Genomic DNA, 20,871 nt, shown 5'->3' with positions numbered 1-20,871 from the left:
GAACACCGTGCTCTCTGCTGACATCACTGTCCATTTTAAGAACTGACTAGAGTAGGAGAAAATCCCCATAGAAAACATATGCTGCCCTGGACAGTTCCTAAAATGGACAGAGATGTCAGCAGAGAGCACTGTGTTCAAAAAAGAAAAGAACTTTGTAGTATACAGCAGCTGAGAAGTACTGGAAGGATTAAGATGTTTTAATAGAAGTAATTTACAAATCTGTTTAGCTTTCTGACGCCAGTCGATTTAAAAAAAAAAAAAAAATTCCACCGGAGTACCCCTTTAAATACCCCCTGGAGAACTGCTAAGTACCCCTGGAGGTACTTGTGCCCAAGGTTGAGAACCACTGCACTAGATGGAATACAAATCTAGAGCTGAGCCATTGCTATCCTTGTCTACAAGCGTTAGGACCACCATAAAAGTAATTAACCCCTTCACGACGAGCGACGTACATGTACGGCGCCGCGAAGTGTCACATGGCACGCACATGTACGTCGCGGGGTTCCAGGAGCGCCGAGTCACCGGCATCCCGGCACATCACCGAGGGGGATCCTGAGACCCCCCCACCATGACCGCGATGGGCGCAAATCGCAGGTCAATTCAGACCTGCGATCTGCGCGATTCCGGGTCATACGAGTCACTGGTGACCCGGAAAATAAGTGTGATCAGGGTTGTCCGAAACACCCTCGATCCCCCTGAAGGGATAGGAGTTTGGTAGCAGGGGTGCCACCCCTCCTATCCCTGCTATTGGTCGGCCGAGCGACCGATAGACCGGGGGAGGGTTAAAGTTCGGAACTGTACAGGGACCGGCGCCGAAGGTCCATTACCTGGATCCCGGAGCGCGATCCTCCATGCGGGGATCCCCCACGTGCGGCGGCGGCAGCAATTCATCCGGGTCCTGCCAGGCAAGTTGTTGCCTAGCAACATCCGGAGGGACACAGTTTACAGTGGTCTCTAAACTGTGGCCCTCCAGATGTTGCAAAACTACAACTCAGCATGCCCAGACAGCTGTTTGCTGTGTGGGCATTCCGGGACTTGTAGTTTTGCAATATTTAGAGGGGTACAGGTTGTAGATCACTATGCAGTGGTCTCAAACTGTAGCCCTCCAGATGTTGCAAAACTACAAGTTTCGGCATGCCCAGACAGCAGTTTGCTGTCTGGGCATGCTGCGAGTTGTAGTTTTGCAACATCTGAAGGGCCAGTTTTCAGACCACTGGACAGTGATCTACAACCTGTACCCCTCTAAATATTGCAAAACTACAACTCCTAGCATTCAGGAACAGCATAAGGCTGTCTTGCATGCTGGGAGTTGTACTTGCGTGCCTCCAGCTGTTGCATAACTACATCTCCCAGCATGCCCTTCCGCAATCAGTACATGCTGGGAGTTGTAGTTTTGACACAGCTGGAGTCACACTGGTTGCAAAATACTGAGTTAAGGTTTTCCAACCAGTGTGCCTCCAGCTGTTGCAAAACTACAACTACCAGCATGCATTGTCTGTCAGTGCATGCTGGGAGTTGTAGTTTTGACCCCCCTCCCGTGTGAATGTACAGGCTACATTCACACTGGCGGCAGATTACAGTGAGTTCCCCGCTTCAAGTTTGAGCTACGGCAAATTTTCCGCCGCAGATCAAACTCCTAGCGGGAGACTCAGTGTAATCTGCCGCCAGTGTGAATGTAACCTAAAAACACTACACTAACATAAAATAAAGAGTAAAACACTACATATACACACACATACACTGCCCCCCCTACCACCCCCCTTCCCCAATAAAAATGAAAAACGTATTGTACGGCAGTGTTTAAGATGGAGCCTCCAGCTGTTGCAAAACATACTCCCAGCATTTCTGGACAGTAATTGACTGTCCAAGCATGCTGGGAGTTTTACAACAGCTGGAGGCACCCCGTTTGGGAATCACTGGCATAAAATACCCCTATGTCCACCCCTATGCAAGTCCCTAATTCAGGCCTCAAATGCGTATGGCGCTCTCACTTTGGATCCCTGTTGTATTTCAAGGCAACAGTATAGGGTCACATATGGGGTATCGGCGTACTCTGGAGAAATTGCCTAACAAATTTTGAGGGGCTTTTTCTCCTTTTACCCCTTATGAAAAGGAACAGTTGGGGTCTACACCAGCATGTTAGTGTAAAAATTTTTTTTTTTTTTTTTACACGAACATGCTGGTGTTACCCTATACTTTATTTTCACAAGAGGTAAAAGGGAAAAACGCCCCCCAAAATTTGTAAAGCAATTTCTCCCGAGTACGGAGATACCCCATATGTGGGCACACAACAAGGCCCAGAAGGGAGAGCGCACCATGTACATTTGAGGTGATTTGCACAGGGGTGGCTGATTGTTACAGCGGTTCTGACAAACGCAAAAAAAAAAAAAAAACACCCACGTGACCCCATTTTGGAAACTACACCCCTCACGGAATGTAATGAGGGGTGCAGTGAGAATTTACACCCCACAGGTGTCTGACGGATCTTTGGAACAGTGGTCTGTGAAAATGAAAAATGTTGCACAGCCCACTGTTCTAAAGATCTGTCAGACACCAGTGGGGGGGGGGGGTAAATGCTCACTGTACCCCTCATATTCTGTGAGGTGTCTAGTTTCCAAAATGGTATGCCATGTGGTTTTTTTTTTGCTGTTCTGGCACCATAAGGGCTTCCTAAATGCGATATGCCCCCCAAAAACCATTTCAGAAAAACGTACTCTCCAAAATCCCCTTGTCGCTCCTTCGCTTCTGAGCCCTCTATTGCGCCTGCCGAACACTTTACATAGACATATGAGGTATGTGCTTACTCGAGAGAAATTGGGCTACAAGTATACATTTTCTCCTTTTACCCCTTGTAAATTCAAAAATTGGGTCTACAAGAACATGCGAGCTTAAAAAAAATGAAGATTTTGAATTTTTTCCTTTACTTTGCTGCTATTCCTGTGAAACACCTAAAGGGTTAACACTTCCTGAATGTCATTTTGTATACTTTGAGGGGTGCAGTTTTTATAATGAGGTCATTTATGGGGTATTTCTAATATGAAGGCCCTTCAAATCCACTTCAAACCTGAACTGGTCTATGAAAAATTCCGATTTTGAAAATTTTGTGAAAAATTGGAAAATTGCTGCTGAACTTTGAAGCCCTCTGGTGTCTTCCAAAAGTAAAAACACGTCAACTTTATGAAGCAAACAAAGTAGACATATTGTATATGTGAATCAATAAATAATTTGGAATGTCTATTTTCCTTACAAGCCGAGAGCTTCAAAGTTAGAAAAATGCAAAATTTTTAATTCTCAAAATTTGGGAATTTTTCACCAAGAAATGATACAAGTATTGACAAAATTTTACTACTAACAAAGTAGAATATGTCACAAAAATTCAATCTCTGAATCAGAATGAAAGGTAAAAGCATCCCAGAGTTATTTATGCTTAAAGTGACAGTGGTCAGATGTGCAAAAAATGCCCGGGTCCTACAGTGAAAATTGGCCTGGTCCTTAAGGGGTAAATGAACCCAGCCTAAACCCGCCGCAACTAATGCCAAAACTGATTAAAAAAAGGTACATCAGTTGTTAAGGATTTGCATTAGTCATTGTGAATGCCAGACATGGCAACGCAAGATGCGTTCCCTAGTCCGGCACCTAGAGTGTTTTAAAAGGGATATTCCAGGAATTGAAAAACAGACAGGAGTGTTTTTTTTAAAGAAATTATCCCTGTCTCCAGGTTGGGTGTGGCTCTGCAGCTCAGTTCCATTCAAGTGAATGAAGCCAAGTTGTAAAACCACAAACACACACAACCTGGAGACAGACAGGAAGCGGTCTTTGAAAGAAATTAGGTTTGTTTTTTGATTCCTGGATAACCCCTTTAACTTCAGGCACTGCATGAATGTGAACTGTCTCATTCGAATAATGGGATCAGTTCTTCAATCAGATTTCCATCGCCGCATACTATATGTGAAAGGGGCCTTACAGACAGTGTCAGTTTTGTAAGCCAGGTCAGGGATGGTGTAGATTTGCGACAAGTTGCACATGATAAATTCATGACCACTGCAAACTGTTAACCAGACTATGGCAGAGCTACACAATTTTTGAAAGTCTTTAAACAGCAACAAAACACCACAAAAACAACCCCTAATACTAAGGTCAGGTTTACAAAGCGGAAAATGTGCAGAATTTCCCCCCCAAAAACACAGGTGGACATTCCGCACCTTTGAATAATCTGGCGGGTGCAAGAACTCTTGGAAATGTGCCATCTCATAGACTGCAATGCATTTCCGAGTGGAATGTGCAGAAAGATGCTTTTTGCAGACGCCGGAATTGGTATTTCTGCGGCAGAAACATCTTCCGCCGTGTGCACATCGCAGCAGAATCCCATTGAAATCAATGGGACTCTGCTGCAGTGGAATGTTTGAACACAATATTCCAGCAGAATTCCACATGGACATTCCACAGTGTAAACATACCTTTAGAGCAGGGGTCAAGTCCTGGGAAAGTAGTGTGGAAACTCACCTAAGATTTCCACTGAAGGGCTGGTCCTGCAGGACTCTTGCTAATGGGAACAGTGTTCCTGCTGTGGACAGAGCACAGGAACTCCCATGTGTTCCTGCAGGACTTGAGCCTTGCCTGAGAGGTTGTGGAGTCTACGTGCACTCACAGCTAAGTGCCCTGTGTCAGATAAAGGGTAAATTCACAATCTCTGCAATCAAAAAGTCTATTCTTGCCATCTGAATGTGGCGATTTTGACAAACACATAAAAGTTGAACATCGTTGCAACATTTCTAAACCCAAACCTGCCGAATTAGCCCAAAATGTGCCAAACCTAATTAGACAAGCTGTAAGAGCAGTCAGAGCCCACATAGGACCATAGCAAGATTTAACTTTCCTTGCAGAAAAATATAAGCTGAACAGCCGACCACAACCAATGCTAACAGGAAGCCTCAATACACCCAAATCTAACAACCCATACTATGCAAATCACTGTTCATCTGCATAGGAACGGTTACGGTATAGGATATCGCAAATATGACTGCACATCGTGTGCTGATAATTTAATACAGAAAAGACTCACTCCAACAACAAAATCATCACATGATGGGACTTGTAGTGAATAGGTGGGGAACACTAACACTAATTTTAATTTTCCATCTACAGGAGTAGTTTTAGGGTTTGCTTTTTGCGCCATGAGCTGTAGTTTTTAACTGTACCACTTGTGTAGTTCTGTTTTTTTGATCAATTACTACATTTTTAGGGATGTAATGTAACCAAAAATCAGCAATTTTGGTGTTTGGAATTTTTCTGAGTTTACACCGTTCAGGATCAGAAACATAATTTAATAGTTCGGACAAAGGATCAGAAACAATTTAATAGTTCGGACAATTACGCATGCGGAGATTCCAAATATGTGTCTTTTTTTGGTTTTACAGTGTTTTACTTAAAAAAAAAATGGGAAAAGGGGCGATTTTAATTTCTTAGGGGGAAGTAATTTTTTTTATATTAAAAAAACTTTACACTTTTTTTGGCCCTCCTAGGGGCTTATCATAATCCATCATCAGATTGCTTACATAGATCAATGTAATCCTATTGCATTACACTGATCTATGAAATCTGTGCTCGATTGCTAAGGGCTGCCTAAATGAGTCCAAAGCAATAAACAGAGCCAGGGAAGATGCCGAGGAGAAAGTAAGACCTCAGGCTTCCCTCGCAACCCATAGGGGGCTATGGGACCACTAGACACCAGGGAATAGTGGAATTTAGTGTTTAAATGCCGTGATCTGTATACATCAAAATGACGGACCTTGGCGCGATCGCCGAAGTCAGTCATTACCGACAGATGTCTGCTGCTGAAATCTCCCACGAGCCACCCCGTCATGTCCACCCACACGACCCATGACGTACATGTCATGGGTCGGGAAGGGGTTAAGTAATTTCACTGTTTTCCATTGCTGCCACGTAGAAAGAAAGCAGAATGATCCTGCATAACCTACACACGTGAGCAAAGGGACGCGGCATCCGCTCCTCAGCTGACAAGACACTCTGCGCTGACAGACCCAGATTAGGAGGACGAGATTCCGTGTCCTTACAGCTGTTCTGAGCTCATACAGTACAACAGACGCCCATTCATCCTCAACATGTGTCACCCCGGGAGGGGTAGGAGGGGAAACCTCGTGACTCCATTTATGAGTTATTATAAGATTTACAATACAATATGCTCTGAATGAAAACACTTTACACTTCTCATCTGCTGGGTAAGATTAGATCACCGGAGGTCCAGCTACTGCAACCCCCATCATTTTCTGCACACTGAGCATATGAATTGGGAAGTAGAATGAGGCTATCCTCACATGGTGGAATTTTCTAGCAGAATTCCACTGCAGTAGAGTCCCATTGATTTCAATGGGATTCTGCTACACACTGTGCACATGCAGAAGAAATTCCAGCATTTACAGAAAGGATAGACATGTCTATTCTTTCTGCCGATTCCACTAGGAAAATGCATCGTCTATGAGACGGCACATTACGGAGCGGTCCGGCACCAGCCAGAACATGCAAATGTGTAAAATGCCCACCCTAGCCCAACAATGAGGTCTCCTAAGACTGAATAGGAGACTGGACCAGTGTTTCCAGCTGTTGCAAAACTACAACCCCCAGCATGCCCAGACAGCCTTCGGCTGTCTGGGCATGCTGGGGGTTGTAGTTTTGCAACAGCTGGAGGCACTGATTGGGAAACACTGCCTCATTAGTATCGTACTGGACCTTTCCAGGAAAATCTGGGCACTCTGAATGTGGAACTACTTTTTCTAAAATAATCAAGTAGATGGCAGATCCATAACATTTCAACAAAAGTTACTGTAAATTCGCCAAAATCTAGTTGTGATCCAAATGACCCTTGGCTGCCATCTGGTGAAAGCAAGCCTGGTTATGAATTGCTTCTCTGTTCTATTCAAAATCTCAGACATTTGTCACAACTGTTTGGGTAATAAGTCATGCAACTCCAATTCGGTTGCATTTAATTCACTGCTATATTTTCTAGCATTCTGCCATGTTAGACAGAATAAAAATGTCAGTGCTGAATGAATAGCTTGCATGTCAAATAATGGCACCTGAAGGTAGGGTTCAACAGCACAGAAAGTTCATATAGGGGTGTAAGCCTCACCGGGTTCTGCCCACATGATCCATTGCAAGAGATCCACAATAAAAAGTCAGAGGCAGCACAACCTGATTAAGTGTCCCCTTCATTTCATTCTTTGTAATATTTGGGCTATGTTAGCCTTCTTTAAAGGGGTACTCCAGTGGAAATCTATTTTATTTTTTTCAAATCAACTGGTGCCAGAAAAAAAAAAATTTGTAAATTACTTTGATAAAAAAAAAAAAAAAAAATGTCCTTCCAGTACTTACTAGCAGCTGTATGCTACAGGAGGAAATTCTTTTCTTTATGAGCTAAAACCTCGCGCTCCCGTATGCCTTCGTATGCGCTCCCGTCTGTCATTCATTTCAATGAGCCGGCCGGAGTGAAACGTTCGGTCCGGTCGGCTCATTTTTGCGCCGTATGCGCTTTTACAACCAGACATGTGGTGAGGGGTAACTTAACCCCTCACCAGGCTCATCCCATGGCAGCGGCAGCGTTTACGGTTGGTTAACCCCTCACCCCGCGGCAGCATTAACCCAGCCTCTCCCAAGTCCATCCCAGGCCTGGGCCTAAAAAAAGCCCACCCCAGGCCTGGGCCTAAATTAAAAAGCCCACCCCAGGCCTGGGGCCAACTAAAAAAGCCCACCTCAGGCCTGGGCCTAAACATTGTTAAGTGAAAGTCCTTTTTTTCTTCAGATTGACAGCTGACTGCACAATCCTGTATATATAGCATTAAGGTAAGAAACAATATATGCAGTGTTAGATTTGTTTTAAATGTTGCAATGGTTTTGCGGCTCCCAGTTTTTTCTTTTTCGGAAACGGGTCCAAGTGGCTCTTTTAGTCTTAAAGGTTGCAGACCCCTGTCCTAGAACTAGAATAGGCAACCTTTGGCACTGCAGATGTTTTGGACTACATCTCCCATGATGCTTTGGCAGTATTTTGTCTGTCAGAGCATCAGAGGAGATGTTTAAAACATCTGCAGTGACGAAGGTTGCCTATGCCTGCCCTAGAGTCTATGAAGTGCAAGAGCTGCATAGAACATAAGCAATGACTGCTATGAGCAGCCGACACTTGATAAACATTGGCACTCACACCAATGTCAGAAGCCGATCACAGCATCTAAAAAAGTAACCGTGACAAGTGCCAGTGGGGTTGAACCCAATTTGTGCTCTTCTGATACAGTCTCCCTGAGGCAGTCTATAGTAGCTATGTGTTAATTTCACTGTACAATGCTATGAAGTAGGATGCGAAGGAAGCATTACACATTTCCCACTGATACCAGGACACTGCAATAGTTCCTTCAGTGCAATAGACCCTTTGCAGCCAGTCCCGACTTGGAACATTGATGAGGGTCTTGAATGAGATACTCCTACTGCTCCAATCATACCTTTGCAAATGAGATACCTATATCAAACCCCTTTTAATTACTATTAGAATGAATGTAACCTGTTTAGGATGGGTTCACATTACGTTTTCAGCAATACGGGACCGTATACGACTGGGGGAGCAAAAACCGGATGCTCCTGTATCCCAGCCTTATTGCTGCCTGTATGTAAATTAATTTCAATGAGCCGACCGGAGTGAAACGCCCTTTATGCAGTTTTCTCACCGGACATAAAAACCATGGTAAACTACGGTTTTAGGGCCGGAAGGAAAACCGCATATGGGGCAAAAAGGAGCCGATCGGAGTCAGCATTTCACTCCGGTAGGTTCACTGAAATACATTACATACGGGCCGCATACGACTGGGAAACGGGAGAACCCGGTTTTTGCTCCCCCAGCCGTATACGGTCCCGTATTGCTGAAAATGTTATGTGAATCCAGTCTTAGAGGTGAAAGCCTACAGGACAAACATTTACCTGCATTTCTTAATTTACATAATGATAAAACACTTACCTGCCAGATATAAGCGTTGTGGTCACTTGAGCCACTGAGGAGAAACTGACCATCGGGACTAAGGCTGGACTTTATATAAAATGTGGAATTGTTATGGCCGCTGAACACAGAGACTGATGGAAAAAGAAGAAGTTGTAGGAAGTGGATCAGTCAGATGAACTCACGCGATTACAGATTATTATTATAACGGCACGGACAGACCGTTCACATCCCCGCGGACATATTTCATTACAATAACCTTTGCACAGTTATAGTTACCGGCCCATTAGACTACACGTGTTTACATATACTTAACAGCGATTAAATGGTTGCGGTAAAAATGAGTTGGGAAATGACAGAGAATCTAAAAATAAAGCTTGGTAACCAGGACACATCGCATCTCTCCAAGGAGAAGGAATTCCTGCAATGCAATAAATCTTCCAACGTGTTCCGTTCCACATAAGAACCAGAGATCTGTGAATTCCACTCAAACCTCTTCTACCAGCTTGACCTCAAATTGAGAAGCAGGACACTTTCTTGTACACTTTGATTTATGGGGGTAATACTGACCCCTGCTGCTGAACACAGGAATTGCACCGGAACAATCTATCATTTCATCAAGCTTGTGCAATGACAAAGGTGTTTAGCAAGAGTTTGGATGCAGAGACCCACCACCCCCCTCCCAATCAATTGTTCATTTCGGATGTGCTCCCCTTCAAGGGAATCGTGTATGGGCTCAAAGGCTGTGCTTTGTAGAGTCAATCAAAAACAAAGGCTTGGTATTCACCTTGGCTTTAGTGATGGGGGTTTCTATTCACAGGCCCTCTTGTTTCCAGCTGTTGCAAAACTACAATTCCCAGAATGCCCGGACAGCCAAAGGCTGTCCGGGCATGCTGGGAGTTGTAGTTTTGCAATAGCTGGAGGTACACCGATTGGGAGACACTGTTCTATTTGTTTCCATGCAGAAGTGCCAAGTACTTTAACAAAAGCTGTTACGAACCGATCATAGCAGCTTTAACTGAAGGATATTTCCATTATCCCCCTTCACAATGGTAAAGGAACACAAGCATCATATGTAGACCACAACAGTATCTCACTTACCCGGATCACTCTTTAATCCGGCTACATTAAACATATAGATATTATCATCCGTACAGCTGGCAAACAGGCTGCTTCCGGTGGAGTCCAAAATTAAGCTGGAATAGCCTGAAAAAAAAGTAAATCAATTAAAGCAATGTGAGTGACTTGGTCATAGCATATTTACAGTAAAAGAGGCCAAAAACAAAAAATTTTTATAAAAAACCCACACAAAACAAACGAACAAAAAAAAAATAAATAAAAAAAATAACACACACACAGTCGGATGTTTCGGCGGTGCCAGGACCTCTCTGAAGTGTACCGTTTCCATAGACACCAATGCATTTCAGAGCAGAGACTGCAGAAATATTGAAAGGATCAATGTTTCTGCCGACTCTGGAATCGGTATTTCCACAGTGTACACAATGCAACAGAATCCTATTGAAATCAATTGCGCGGTGTGAACATTTTCCCCTTGTGTGGAAGAACGGGAAAAATAAATAAAATCGCCTCAAGGAGTTTATTACAGAAATCTCAGTAAGCGAGTTCAATATACACGAACACACAGAGTGAAGGGTACGCAGCAATTTACTGGCAAAGTGTCCCCTTCAATCTGTGGGGGAACCACTGGTGACATGCCACCTCTATCCTTCAATCATGATTTACATACCTAGTTTTCTAGTGCTGTTTCCAGGATACGGAAGACATTTTGCAGGGATCGGGTCCTGTCGGTAAGCTGTGTAATTCTTTCTCAAATCCCACATTTTGATAATACTGTCAGAGAGGAACCAACAGATGCCAAAGCATGAAGCACATTTTTGTAACAAACACTAAAATAACATGTTAGATTTGGGATGTGAAGTATAATGGGTGCCCTTTGCACAGAACACAACTGGTTGGGCGAGCTGTAGCATCAGTTCATATCGACATTCAGGTTATTGCTTACCCATCCACTGCTCCTGCCGAAATTATTGTGTGCTCATCTTGAAAGATCACCACTGTCACACTCTGCTGAAAGTCCTGGAAGTTAAATGAGCACTGTTAGATCCAAATACTTTTTGGAAGAGAGAGGTGGTGTCTGGTAACTATAAAAGTATACTAAGCGATTGTCTGAGCTAGTGATTGTGTGTCTGTATACAAGAGTGAAGTATACCAGGGACTTAAAATACAGGGACTAATTGAAATATTTCATTGTTTTTTTACTGTTCATTTTTGCAATTCCCAAATCTAGTACGGCCTCCATGTTTGAAAATGCAGACCGGTGTACATCTTGCATAATGTATGCAATCCTTGAACAGCAGTTTGAGGGTGCATATTGTTGTGTGAGATGTGTGAGTTCATTTGGAAGCCCAGATTCTTGATCTAGAGGAACAGCTGGCAACACAGACGCATTGACAACTTGGAGAGGAGTCTCCTGCTCACTGAGAATGTACTCTCTGGGGTAGAGGATAGTGGGACGGAGGGGCAGGACAGTCAGGCAGTTAGCTGGGTTACAGTTAGAAAACGGGGTAGGGGGAAAAGTGTCAGGGAGGCTAGTCCTGAACTGGCACACCCCAACAAGTTTGCCTGGTTGGCAGATGAGGGGGATGCCATTTCAGAGCTAGCAGAACTGCAGCAAGATACTGCCTCTGACCACCAGGGGGGTTTCTGCTCCAGTAAGGAGGGAGGGAGGAGTGCAGGACAGACCAGACAGGTACTGGTAGTGGGGGACTCAATTATAAGGGGGACAGACAGGGCGATCTGTCATAAAGACTGGGATCACCGAACAGTGTGTTTATCTGGTGCTCGAGTCGACAGGTTGCTGGGTGAGGCTGGAGAGGACCCAGTAGTCATGGTACATATTGGCATCAATGACAAAGTAAGAGGAAGGTTGAGTGTCCTTAAAAATGATATCTGTGACTTAGGCCACAAGCTTAAAGGGATACTTCGGTGCTTAGACCTCTTATCCCCTATCCAAAGGATAGGGGATAAGATGCCTGATCGCGGGAGTACCGGAGCTGGGGACCCCCAGGATCATGAACGTGGCACCCCGTTTGTAATCAGTCCCCAGAGCGCGTTCGCTCCGGGACTGATAACCGGCGACTACAGGGCGGGCGGCGTGTGACGTCACGCCCACGTGTGATGTCACGCTCCGCCCCTCAATGCAAGCCTATGGGAGGGAGCGTGATAGCTGTCACGCCCCCTCCCGTAGGCTTGCATTGAGGGGCGGAGCGCGACATCACACGGGGGTTGGTCGTGACGTCACACGCCGCCCGCCCTGTAGTCGTCGGTTATCAGTCCCAGAGCGAACCTGTACCATGAGCCACACCAGAGATGCAGCAGGAGATTAGGGAGGTAAACAAGTGGCTCAGAAGCTGGGGTAGGAAAGAGGGGTTTGGGTTCATGGAGAACTGGGCCGACTTCGCCGTCGGTTAGCGGCTCTACCGTAGGGATGGGCTGCACCTCAATGGGGAGGGTGCAGCTGTGCTTGGGGAGGAGATGGCCAGAAGGGTGGAAGAGTGTTTAAACTAGAGACTGAGGAGGGGGGGGGGGGTAAGAGGGGGGACTTATTAATGTACCTGGGGGTGGATAAAAGTTAATAGGGATAGGCTTCATAGGAAAAACAAAAACAAAAAACACACCACTGAATTGCATGTTGACTAATGCCAGAAGTCTGACCAATAAAACTGACGAACTGGAGGGGTTGATGTCTGAGGAGAATTATGACCGTGGGAATAAGACTTGGTTGGACGATAGCTGTGACTGGGCGATCAACATACAGGTTTAAAGTCTATTCAGGAAGGATCGGACAAAACGGAAAGGGGGAGGAGTTTGTCTTTATGTAAAGTCCAGTCTGAAGGCCGCACTGCGGGAGGATATACGGGAGGGAAACCATAAAGTTGAGTCTTTATGGGTAGAAATATATGGAGATAAAAAAGAAAAAAAATTCTGGTAGGGGTTTGTTATAAGCCACCAAACATAATGGAAGAGGCAGAAGATGAATTACTGAGGCAAATAAACAAGGCAGCAAATCAGAACGAGGTGATAATGGGGGACTTTATCCTGATATAAAATGGGAGACTGAGACCTGTGAATCTCATAAAGGAAACAGGTTTCTGACTATAACTAAAGACCATTATCTGTAAAAAATGTTTAAGGCCCAACCAGAGGGGGCGCCCTACTAGACTTAATATTAACCAACAGACCAGACAGTAACTAATGTGCAGGTAGAAGGACACCTAGGGAATAGTGATCATAATACATTATAACTTGTTCTTCAATAAGACAATCTCTCGAGAGGCCACAAAAACAATGAACCTTAAGAAGGCAAAGTTTGATCAACTCAGAGAACCCCTATACAATATAAATTGGGATAATGTCCTCAAAAACATGAATACTGGCACTAAATGGGAGACAAAAATATCTTATAAGTCTCACTGTAAGATGTATACCTTATGGGAATAAAAGGGTTAAAAATAAAAGTAAAGTAAACAAATATGGATGAATAAAAATGTTAAGGCGCAATAAATGACAAAATTAAAGCATTTAAACTAATAAAACAGGACAGCAGTGAAGAAGCATTAAAAAGCTATAGAGAAAAATTTAAGATATGTAAAAAAAAAAAAAAAAAAAAAAAAAAAAAAAAAGAGATAAGTCGCAAAAATAGAGACACTCCTTGCCAAAGAGTAAAACTAACCCCAAATGTTTTTTAACTACCGTATTTATCGGGGTATACCATGCACCGGCCTATAACACGCACCCTCATTTTACCAAGGATATTTGGGTAAAAAAAGTTTACCGAAATATCCATGGTAAAATGAGGGTGCGTGTGTGCGCGTGTATACCCCGATATACCCCCAGGAAAGGCAGGGGGAGAGAGGCAGTCGCTGCCCGCTTCTCTACCCCCTGCCTTCCCTGGGGTCTAGAGCCCTGCTGCCGGCCCTTTTCCCCCCCTGGTTATCGGCGTCGTTGCCCGTTCTGTCCCCCTATCGGTGCCGGCGCCCCATTGCCGGCACCAATAGCCAGGGGGAGAGAAGGGGCAGCGGCACCCATTACCGGCGCCGCTGCCCCGTTGCCTCCCCCCATCCCCGGTGGCATAATTACCTGGGTCGGGTCCACGCTGCTGCAGGCCTTCGGCGCGCGTCCCCTGCGTCGTTGGTATGCGCTGCACGGCGCATGACGTCAGTGCGCCGTGCATAGCAACGACGCAGGGGACGCACGCCGGAGGCTTGCAGCAGCGCGGACCCGACCCAGGTAATTATGCCACCGGGGATGGGGGGAGGCAACGGGGCAGCGGCGCCGGCAATGGGTGCCGCTGCCCCTTCTCTCCCCCTGGCTGTCGGCGCCGCTTCTCTCCCCCTGGCTATCGGCGCCAGCAATGGGCCGCCGGCACCGATAGTCAGGGGGACAGAACGGGCAGCGGCGCCGATAACCAAGGGGAGAAAAGGGCCGGCAGGGCTCTAGACCCCAGGGAAGGCAGGGGGAGAGAAGCGGGCAGCAACGGCCTCTCTCCCCCTGCCTTTCCTGGGGGTGTATCTGCATATAACACGCACAGACTTTAGGCTAAAAATTTTAGCCTAAAAAGTGCGTGTAATACGCCGATAAATACGGTATATAAATAGCAAAAAGGTTAAAAATGAAAGTTGGCTCTTTTAAAAAAAAAAAAATGAAGAAATTATAAACGTGAATCTGGAAAAAGGAGGTTTTTGTACTCTCCGTAAAATCTCTCGTAGACTTCATTGGGGGACACCTGATGGGTATATTGCTCTTGCCACTAGGAGGCAGTGACACTAGGAAAATGAAGTCTGCTCCTCCCTGGCAGGATATACCAGTCCACCTGCAGTGAGGTAACCAGTTTTGTCACAAAGCAGTAGGAGAAGCCCGAGAGGAAATCCGTCCGAAGGGCCCCAGAAAGGAATCCCGGAAACAACCCAAGAACCGGAAAGAGAAGAAAAGGGTGGGTGCGGTGTCCCCCAATGAAGACTACGAGAAAGATTTTACGGTGAGTACAAAAATCTCCTTTTCTCTATCACTCTTCATTGGGGGACACTGAACTGATGGGACGTACCAACGCAGTCCCCTAGTGTGGGGGGGGGGGGGGGGGGGGGAAAAAAAAAAACAGCGAAAAAGGGAGACAGTCCAAGACAGAACTCGCATGTCCGCAAGGACTGTGGAAGAGTCCCAGGTCGGAGACACACTAGGCCCAGTACAATGAGTTCCCGGAAGATTGCCCATCCAATGAGAAGGACCAGAACACCAAGGAAAACGGTCATCCTCTGTAGAGACCCAAGGCACCGGGGTCTTATAGAGACAAGGAATCACAGGAAAAAGGAAACAGGAGACCGCGAAAAAAACTGTCCTGCAAAGAAAACTTCCAGAAAGAAGGGAAGGAGAGCAGAACCGAAATACCACCCCAATCAACGGATCGCTGAGGAGTCGGGGACCGGCCGCTACAAATGTCCAAGAACTGAACCATCATCAAGGCTCAAAGGAAAACAGAGAGCCGCAGCATCGCAGGACAGAGTCCAAAGCAAAGGAACCCACAGTGATAGATCAGAGTGGTCCGGGTAGATCTGAGCAGCCCCAAGAAACATCCCGTCAGAACAGGCATGGAGGAGGACCAATGAGAGCCCAGGTTGGGCTCCCAGGGTCCGGGCAGAGAAAAAAATTGCTCCAGAAGATCTGGAGTCAATGCAGAACAACTGACCCAGACAAAAAAGGTAGGACATACGGTGCACTAGGCGGCGATAACGGACAGAAAGCACACAAGCCTACACTGTAACATCCACAGGGAGGGAAACAAAAGGTGGTTGAGACAACTCGAGAGACCTACGACAAGCACCCTGATCCCTGCATCCCAAGTGAAAAGGGGAGTCGCAAACGCGCTAGGTGCAGAAGGAGCAGGGAAATGCAAATACAGGGGGGACGAAGCCCCCAGGCCCCAGCGGTAACCCTCGCCGCACAAAGGAGCCACCGTGCGATCCAAGAGAAAATCGGAGCCACGTAGCCCGAAGCTAGGCAAAAAATACAGAAAAACTGTTAAGGATTAGTCCACAGTGACGAGGAGATGCCAGAGTCACCCCGGACAGAGAATCCAGAAAACAACACCAGGAAGGACAGGGAGGGGCTGAAACCGACAGGTGCCCCAGCAGGCCCCATGTTAGAACAGAGGAGCTCAACCGCACGGGAACTGCAGGGACCGAAAGTCCCTGGGCGCACTCACCGAGCAAAAGGAAGATGGCTCCAATCCTACAAAGCGGTCCTAGCATATGTAGGAACACCGATATGAGGACCCCACGACAACAGTGGCGTACCAAGACTGCGGACACAGGAAAATGCAGGCATCCAAAGGACCAGCAGGAAAGGAGGTATGCCCACAGCAGACCAACGTAAGAAAGAGGAACAGAGCGACGCTGCTGTTGCTGCAAAAAAAAAAAAAAAAAAAAAGGGGCCCTGGAACCCACACCCCATCTCCTAATGGTGCTAAACACCAAGGCTGCCGCCACAGACACAGAAGAATGAATGTGGAGCAGGAAAAAAGGTTGACAGTGTGACCTGTAGGAAGAAAAGGTCCTAAGAAACCTCAAGCACACGCTCTGCGGGACTGGACCCGGGAGAGAGAGACATCGGACAACAGCTGCAATGGCAGCCGAATGAGGGAGGAGACCAGGTGGAGCATAACACAAAGCAGACAGTGTCTGGCCCTGGGGCCAAGAGGCCGTGGGCAAGTCTGGTCCCACAGTGGATAAAGATACCAGCCTGTAGACAGTAGCAGGCAACCCTGTAACCAGTAAGACAGTAAGACGCCACGCAGAAGGTACATGGGCAACTCAGACTCACAGGAAAACTACCATAGCTGTGGGAAACCACGGGGGGGGGGGACCATGCATGGTAGATGACCCAAGGTAGTAGTCTGACTGAGCAAGGGAACCCCCACTGATGTGGAAAAGGACTTCAGTGTCTTAGTTAAAAAGTAAATTTAGCTGTAGTGACCAGTGTCGGACAGCTGCTGCCAAGGCTAATAAAATCATTGGGTGCATCAATAAAAAAAAGTAGAAAATAATTCTACCGCTGTACAAATCACTAGTTAGACCACGCATAGAATACTGTGTACAGTACTGGTCACCAGTGTACAAGAAACATAGTGGAGCTGGAGAGGGTTCAAAGACGGGCAACCAGAGTAATACGGGGAATGGGAGGACTACAGTACCCAGAAAGATTAGCAGAATTGAAGTTAGTTTTGAAAAAAGAAGGCATAGGGGCGACCTAATAACTATGTATTAATATATCAGGGGACTGTAGGACTTCATAACAAGGGGGCATCCTCCGAGATTTAACACTTACCGTAAAATCTCTCTCGAAGGATCCATTGGGGGACACAGACCGTGGGGGTGTATGCTGCTGTCACTAGGAGGTATGACACTATGGCAAAGAAGTCAGCACTGAACACACCCTCAGACAGAACAAAAAAGAAACCCAAAAAGGCAGAGGCTGTGTTAAAAAAGTGTTAAAAAATCTCCTTTTCTATATCGGCTCCATTGGGGGACAGACCGTGGGACGTACCAAAGCCGTCCCTTGGGTGGGCAGATAGTCAGGCAGACGGCTGTTCCACTGCCGCCTGCAGCAGTTTACAGCCCAGCCTAGCATCAGCCGATGCGAAGGTATGAACCCGGTAGAACCTCGAGAAAGTGTGCAAAGAAGACAAAGTAGCCGCCTTGCAATGTGCGAGGCTTGTTCTGGAGCGCCCAGGATGCCCCAACAGAAACAGGTAGAATGAGCCACAACCCTGAAGGGAGGAGTCTTCCCCCTACAGCGATAGGCTTCTGAAATGGCAGACAGGATCCACAGAGAAGTGGTGGCCTTGGAAGCAGGTTGTCCCTTACGACGACCTTCCATAAGAAAGAAAAAGGAATCGCACTGACGAGACGAAGAAGAGAGAGAGGTAATACCTAACAGCCCGAACCACATCCAGTTTGTGGAGTAAATGCTCCCTAGAATGAGAAGGAGCAGGACAAAAAGGACGGAAGAACAATGTCCTCATTAGATGAAAGGCCGAAACAACCTTAGGCAAAAAAGGAAGGATCTGTCCGGAAGACAACCTTGTCCTGGTGAAGCACCAGAAACTGAGAACGGCAGGAGAGAGCTGCCAATTCAGACACTCTCCGAATGGAGGTGTTAAGAAAATGCCACTTTACAAGAAAGGAGGCGCAGTGACACCTCCCCAAGGGGTTCAAAAAGGTTCACCTTGAGAACCCCCAGAACCAGATTCAAGTCCCAAGGGGGAGAAGGTGACCGATAAGGAGGGACAGCATGGGCCACTCCTTGAAGGAAGGTCCGGACATGAGAATTAGAAGCTAGAGGACGTTTGAAAATAGAAAGGGTCGAAACCTGACCCTTAAGGGAACTGAGAGACAACCCCAGTTCCAATCCCAACTGCAAGAAAGAGAACACGGGAAACCGAAAAGGTAACAGGACACAAGACCTGAGCTTCACACCAACTAAAATAAGACCGCCAGGAATGGTGGTAAATTTTTGCCGAAGAGGACTAACGAACCCTGAGCATGGTGCGAATGACTTGGGAAGAGAAACCGCGGCTCTCAAAACCGCCACGCTGTCAAAGCAGAGACAGTAATAGGGGTGGCACAGAAGAACTGAGATAGGAGGTCTGGACGATAGGGAAGTCGTTCAGGAGCCTGACCATGACGACTTAACACGCCTGCCAGGCCCAGGCTGGGCCACTAGAATGGCTGAAACGTCCCACTGAGAGTTTCCTCAGGACCCCGAAAGGAGAAAAAAGGGAGGAAACAGATAAGGTAGGGCAAAGCCCGACCACCAAATAGACAAGGCTCGACCAAGAGAGGAACGCTTCGGTTGTGGCGGGACAAGCAGAGTTCCACGCCTGGAGCGCCCCAGGTGTTGCAGATCACAGCAAACGCCCCTGGATGTAGGGACCAGTGGCCTTGGATGACTGAGGACCGGCCTAGAAGATCACATCCCAGGGACGGCATGACTGAAGATAACAGATGGCCGGAAAACTGAGTTCCGCCCAGGATGGAAATTCCCAAGAAGCAAGCAAAGAAAGAATTGCCCTAGGCCCCAAAATGTTGAAGGGGAAAAGTTTCTCGGGGGGGGGGGCCCCAAGACCCCAGACCGGGCAGTCCCTGAACACACCTCCCCAGCCTGACAGACAGGCAGGGATGGACAGGAAGGGAAACCCCCGAAAAAAATGAGGGGGAAAACAAAGCCACCAAAGAAGGGACCAACAAGACTGACGAGAGAGAACGATCTTGCAGCCGAGAGACAATGGAGACCTGTCAAACCGGAAGAAAATCACCAGTTGAAGAGGTCGGTGATGAAACTGGGCAAATGGCACGACCCAGGACATCCATGCAAAAGCGAATGGAAACTGGAGCAGGGAGCCGAAGGCATCAGACTCTTGAAAGAGTCGGCGGAGTTGAGCGGGCAGAGGCCGCATCAAACTGGAGCCCCAGGAGAGCGGTTGGGCTTGTCCCAAATGACCATCCAACCGAAGTGAGACAAGGTCTGATGGTTGAGACTAAGACTCTGCAGGATCTGGGTCCTGGCTGGAGCTCAGATCAGGAGGTGGTCCAAATAAGGAATCACGGAACCAACTGTTGTCCGTAAAAAAGGCTATCACGGGCGCCAGGACTTTGGTAAAGGTCCGCGGAGAAGTGGCCAGACCAAAATGGATAGCCACAATAGAAAATGATAAAACATAAGACCTGGTCTAGAGAAATCCAGACACTAAGCTTAAACTGATTACCTCAGGGCCTGGAGGCGGGTATATCCTGCTGGGAGGAGCCGACTTTGTTGCCATAGTGTCATACCTCCTAGAGACAGCAGCATACACCCACGGTCTGTGTCCCCCAATGGAGCTGATAGAGAAATTAGAGGTAGGTGGTCAGGATTAGGTACAGAGCAACTATTTTTTTTGTGGGATCTGACAGGTACGCTGTAAGAATGTGAAAAACTTCAATGATTACAAAATTATACAAATGTACACTGTTCAGTATTTTATAAATAAAAAATATATATATATATTTTTTTTAAATTTGTAAAGCAATAGACAACTTTCTGCTTTCCCTGGTGAGCCCCATTGCTAGCAGATCCCACTAAATATCTTACGGTTAAACATTCAAAGCGATCGCCTAGCTTCCTAGTGGATGTTAATTTAGCTCTTACCACACATGGGGCAAGTCCTTTGGCTGGAGTCTTTCGCTTCTTTACTTTCAGTGGCGTTCTTTTATCTGGCGCATTGTGAGCCCCGGTAATCTGGTTCACTTGTCTGTAGAAGCCATCTAAAAAGGACATTCACAAATGCAAAACATTAAGTCAATTCAGACAAAGCATTTTATTTTAAATTTTTTTTCCTAATGTTATGTCTTCACACTTATGAATTTGCTCACATGCCCATAAAGTAGTGTTTCTTACACTCCTAACTACAACTCACTGCATGCCCAGACAGCTAAAGGCTGAGTTGCAGTTTTGCAACAGCTGGAGGCACCTCAGTTGGTAAACACTGCCTTAAAGCGTACCTCTAGTGACTATTTTGAGAAATGACTAAAAGTGATGCATTACGAAAATCGGTTTTGTGGCGCTGGGCCTTACACAGTGCTGCATCACAGCTCTTCACAGGTTATGAGTTTCATTGCAGGTCCATTGAAACGGGAAATTATTATTTATTTTATATCAACTGGTGCCAGAAAGTTAAAGGACATCTGCAGCAAAAAGGATAGGGCATAATTGTTTGTTTGCGGGTGGGTCCGAACGCTGGGACCCCCCGCAATCTCCTGCACGGG

The 20,871-nt window shown here is 46.5% G+C and overlaps 1 protein-coding gene across 3 annotated transcripts in view; it reads right to left on the bottom strand.

Moving 5' to 3' along the window:
• DTL (denticleless E3 ubiquitin protein ligase homolog) overlaps positions 1–20,871 on the bottom strand; it is a 43,500-nt gene that overhangs the window by 7,543 nt on the left and 15,086 nt on the right. For all 3 annotated transcript variants that reach the window (XM_056568259.1, XM_056568256.1, XM_056568258.1), the window contains 5 exons: positions 20,255–20,370; positions 11,019–11,092; positions 10,743–10,846; positions 10,097–10,201; positions 9,017–9,129 (listed from right to left, as the gene is read on the bottom strand). In XM_056568259.1, coding sequence (XP_056424234.1) covers positions 9,017–9,129; positions 10,097–10,201; positions 10,743–10,846; positions 11,019–11,092; positions 20,255–20,370 — 512 coding nt within the window. The remainder of the gene's footprint in view (positions 1–9,016; positions 9,130–10,096; positions 10,202–10,742; positions 10,847–11,018; positions 11,093–20,254; positions 20,371–20,871) is intronic.

Source organism: Hyla sarda, chromosome 3 (assembly GCF_029499605.1).
Source record: "Hyla sarda isolate aHylSar1 chromosome 3, aHylSar1.hap1, whole genome shotgun sequence".
NCBI classification, from domain to species: domain Eukaryota; kingdom Metazoa; phylum Chordata; class Amphibia; order Anura; family Hylidae; genus Hyla; species Hyla sarda.
The sequence above is the reverse complement of the archived record's forward strand: the minus strand, read 5'-3'. Positions and strand labels throughout refer to the sequence as shown.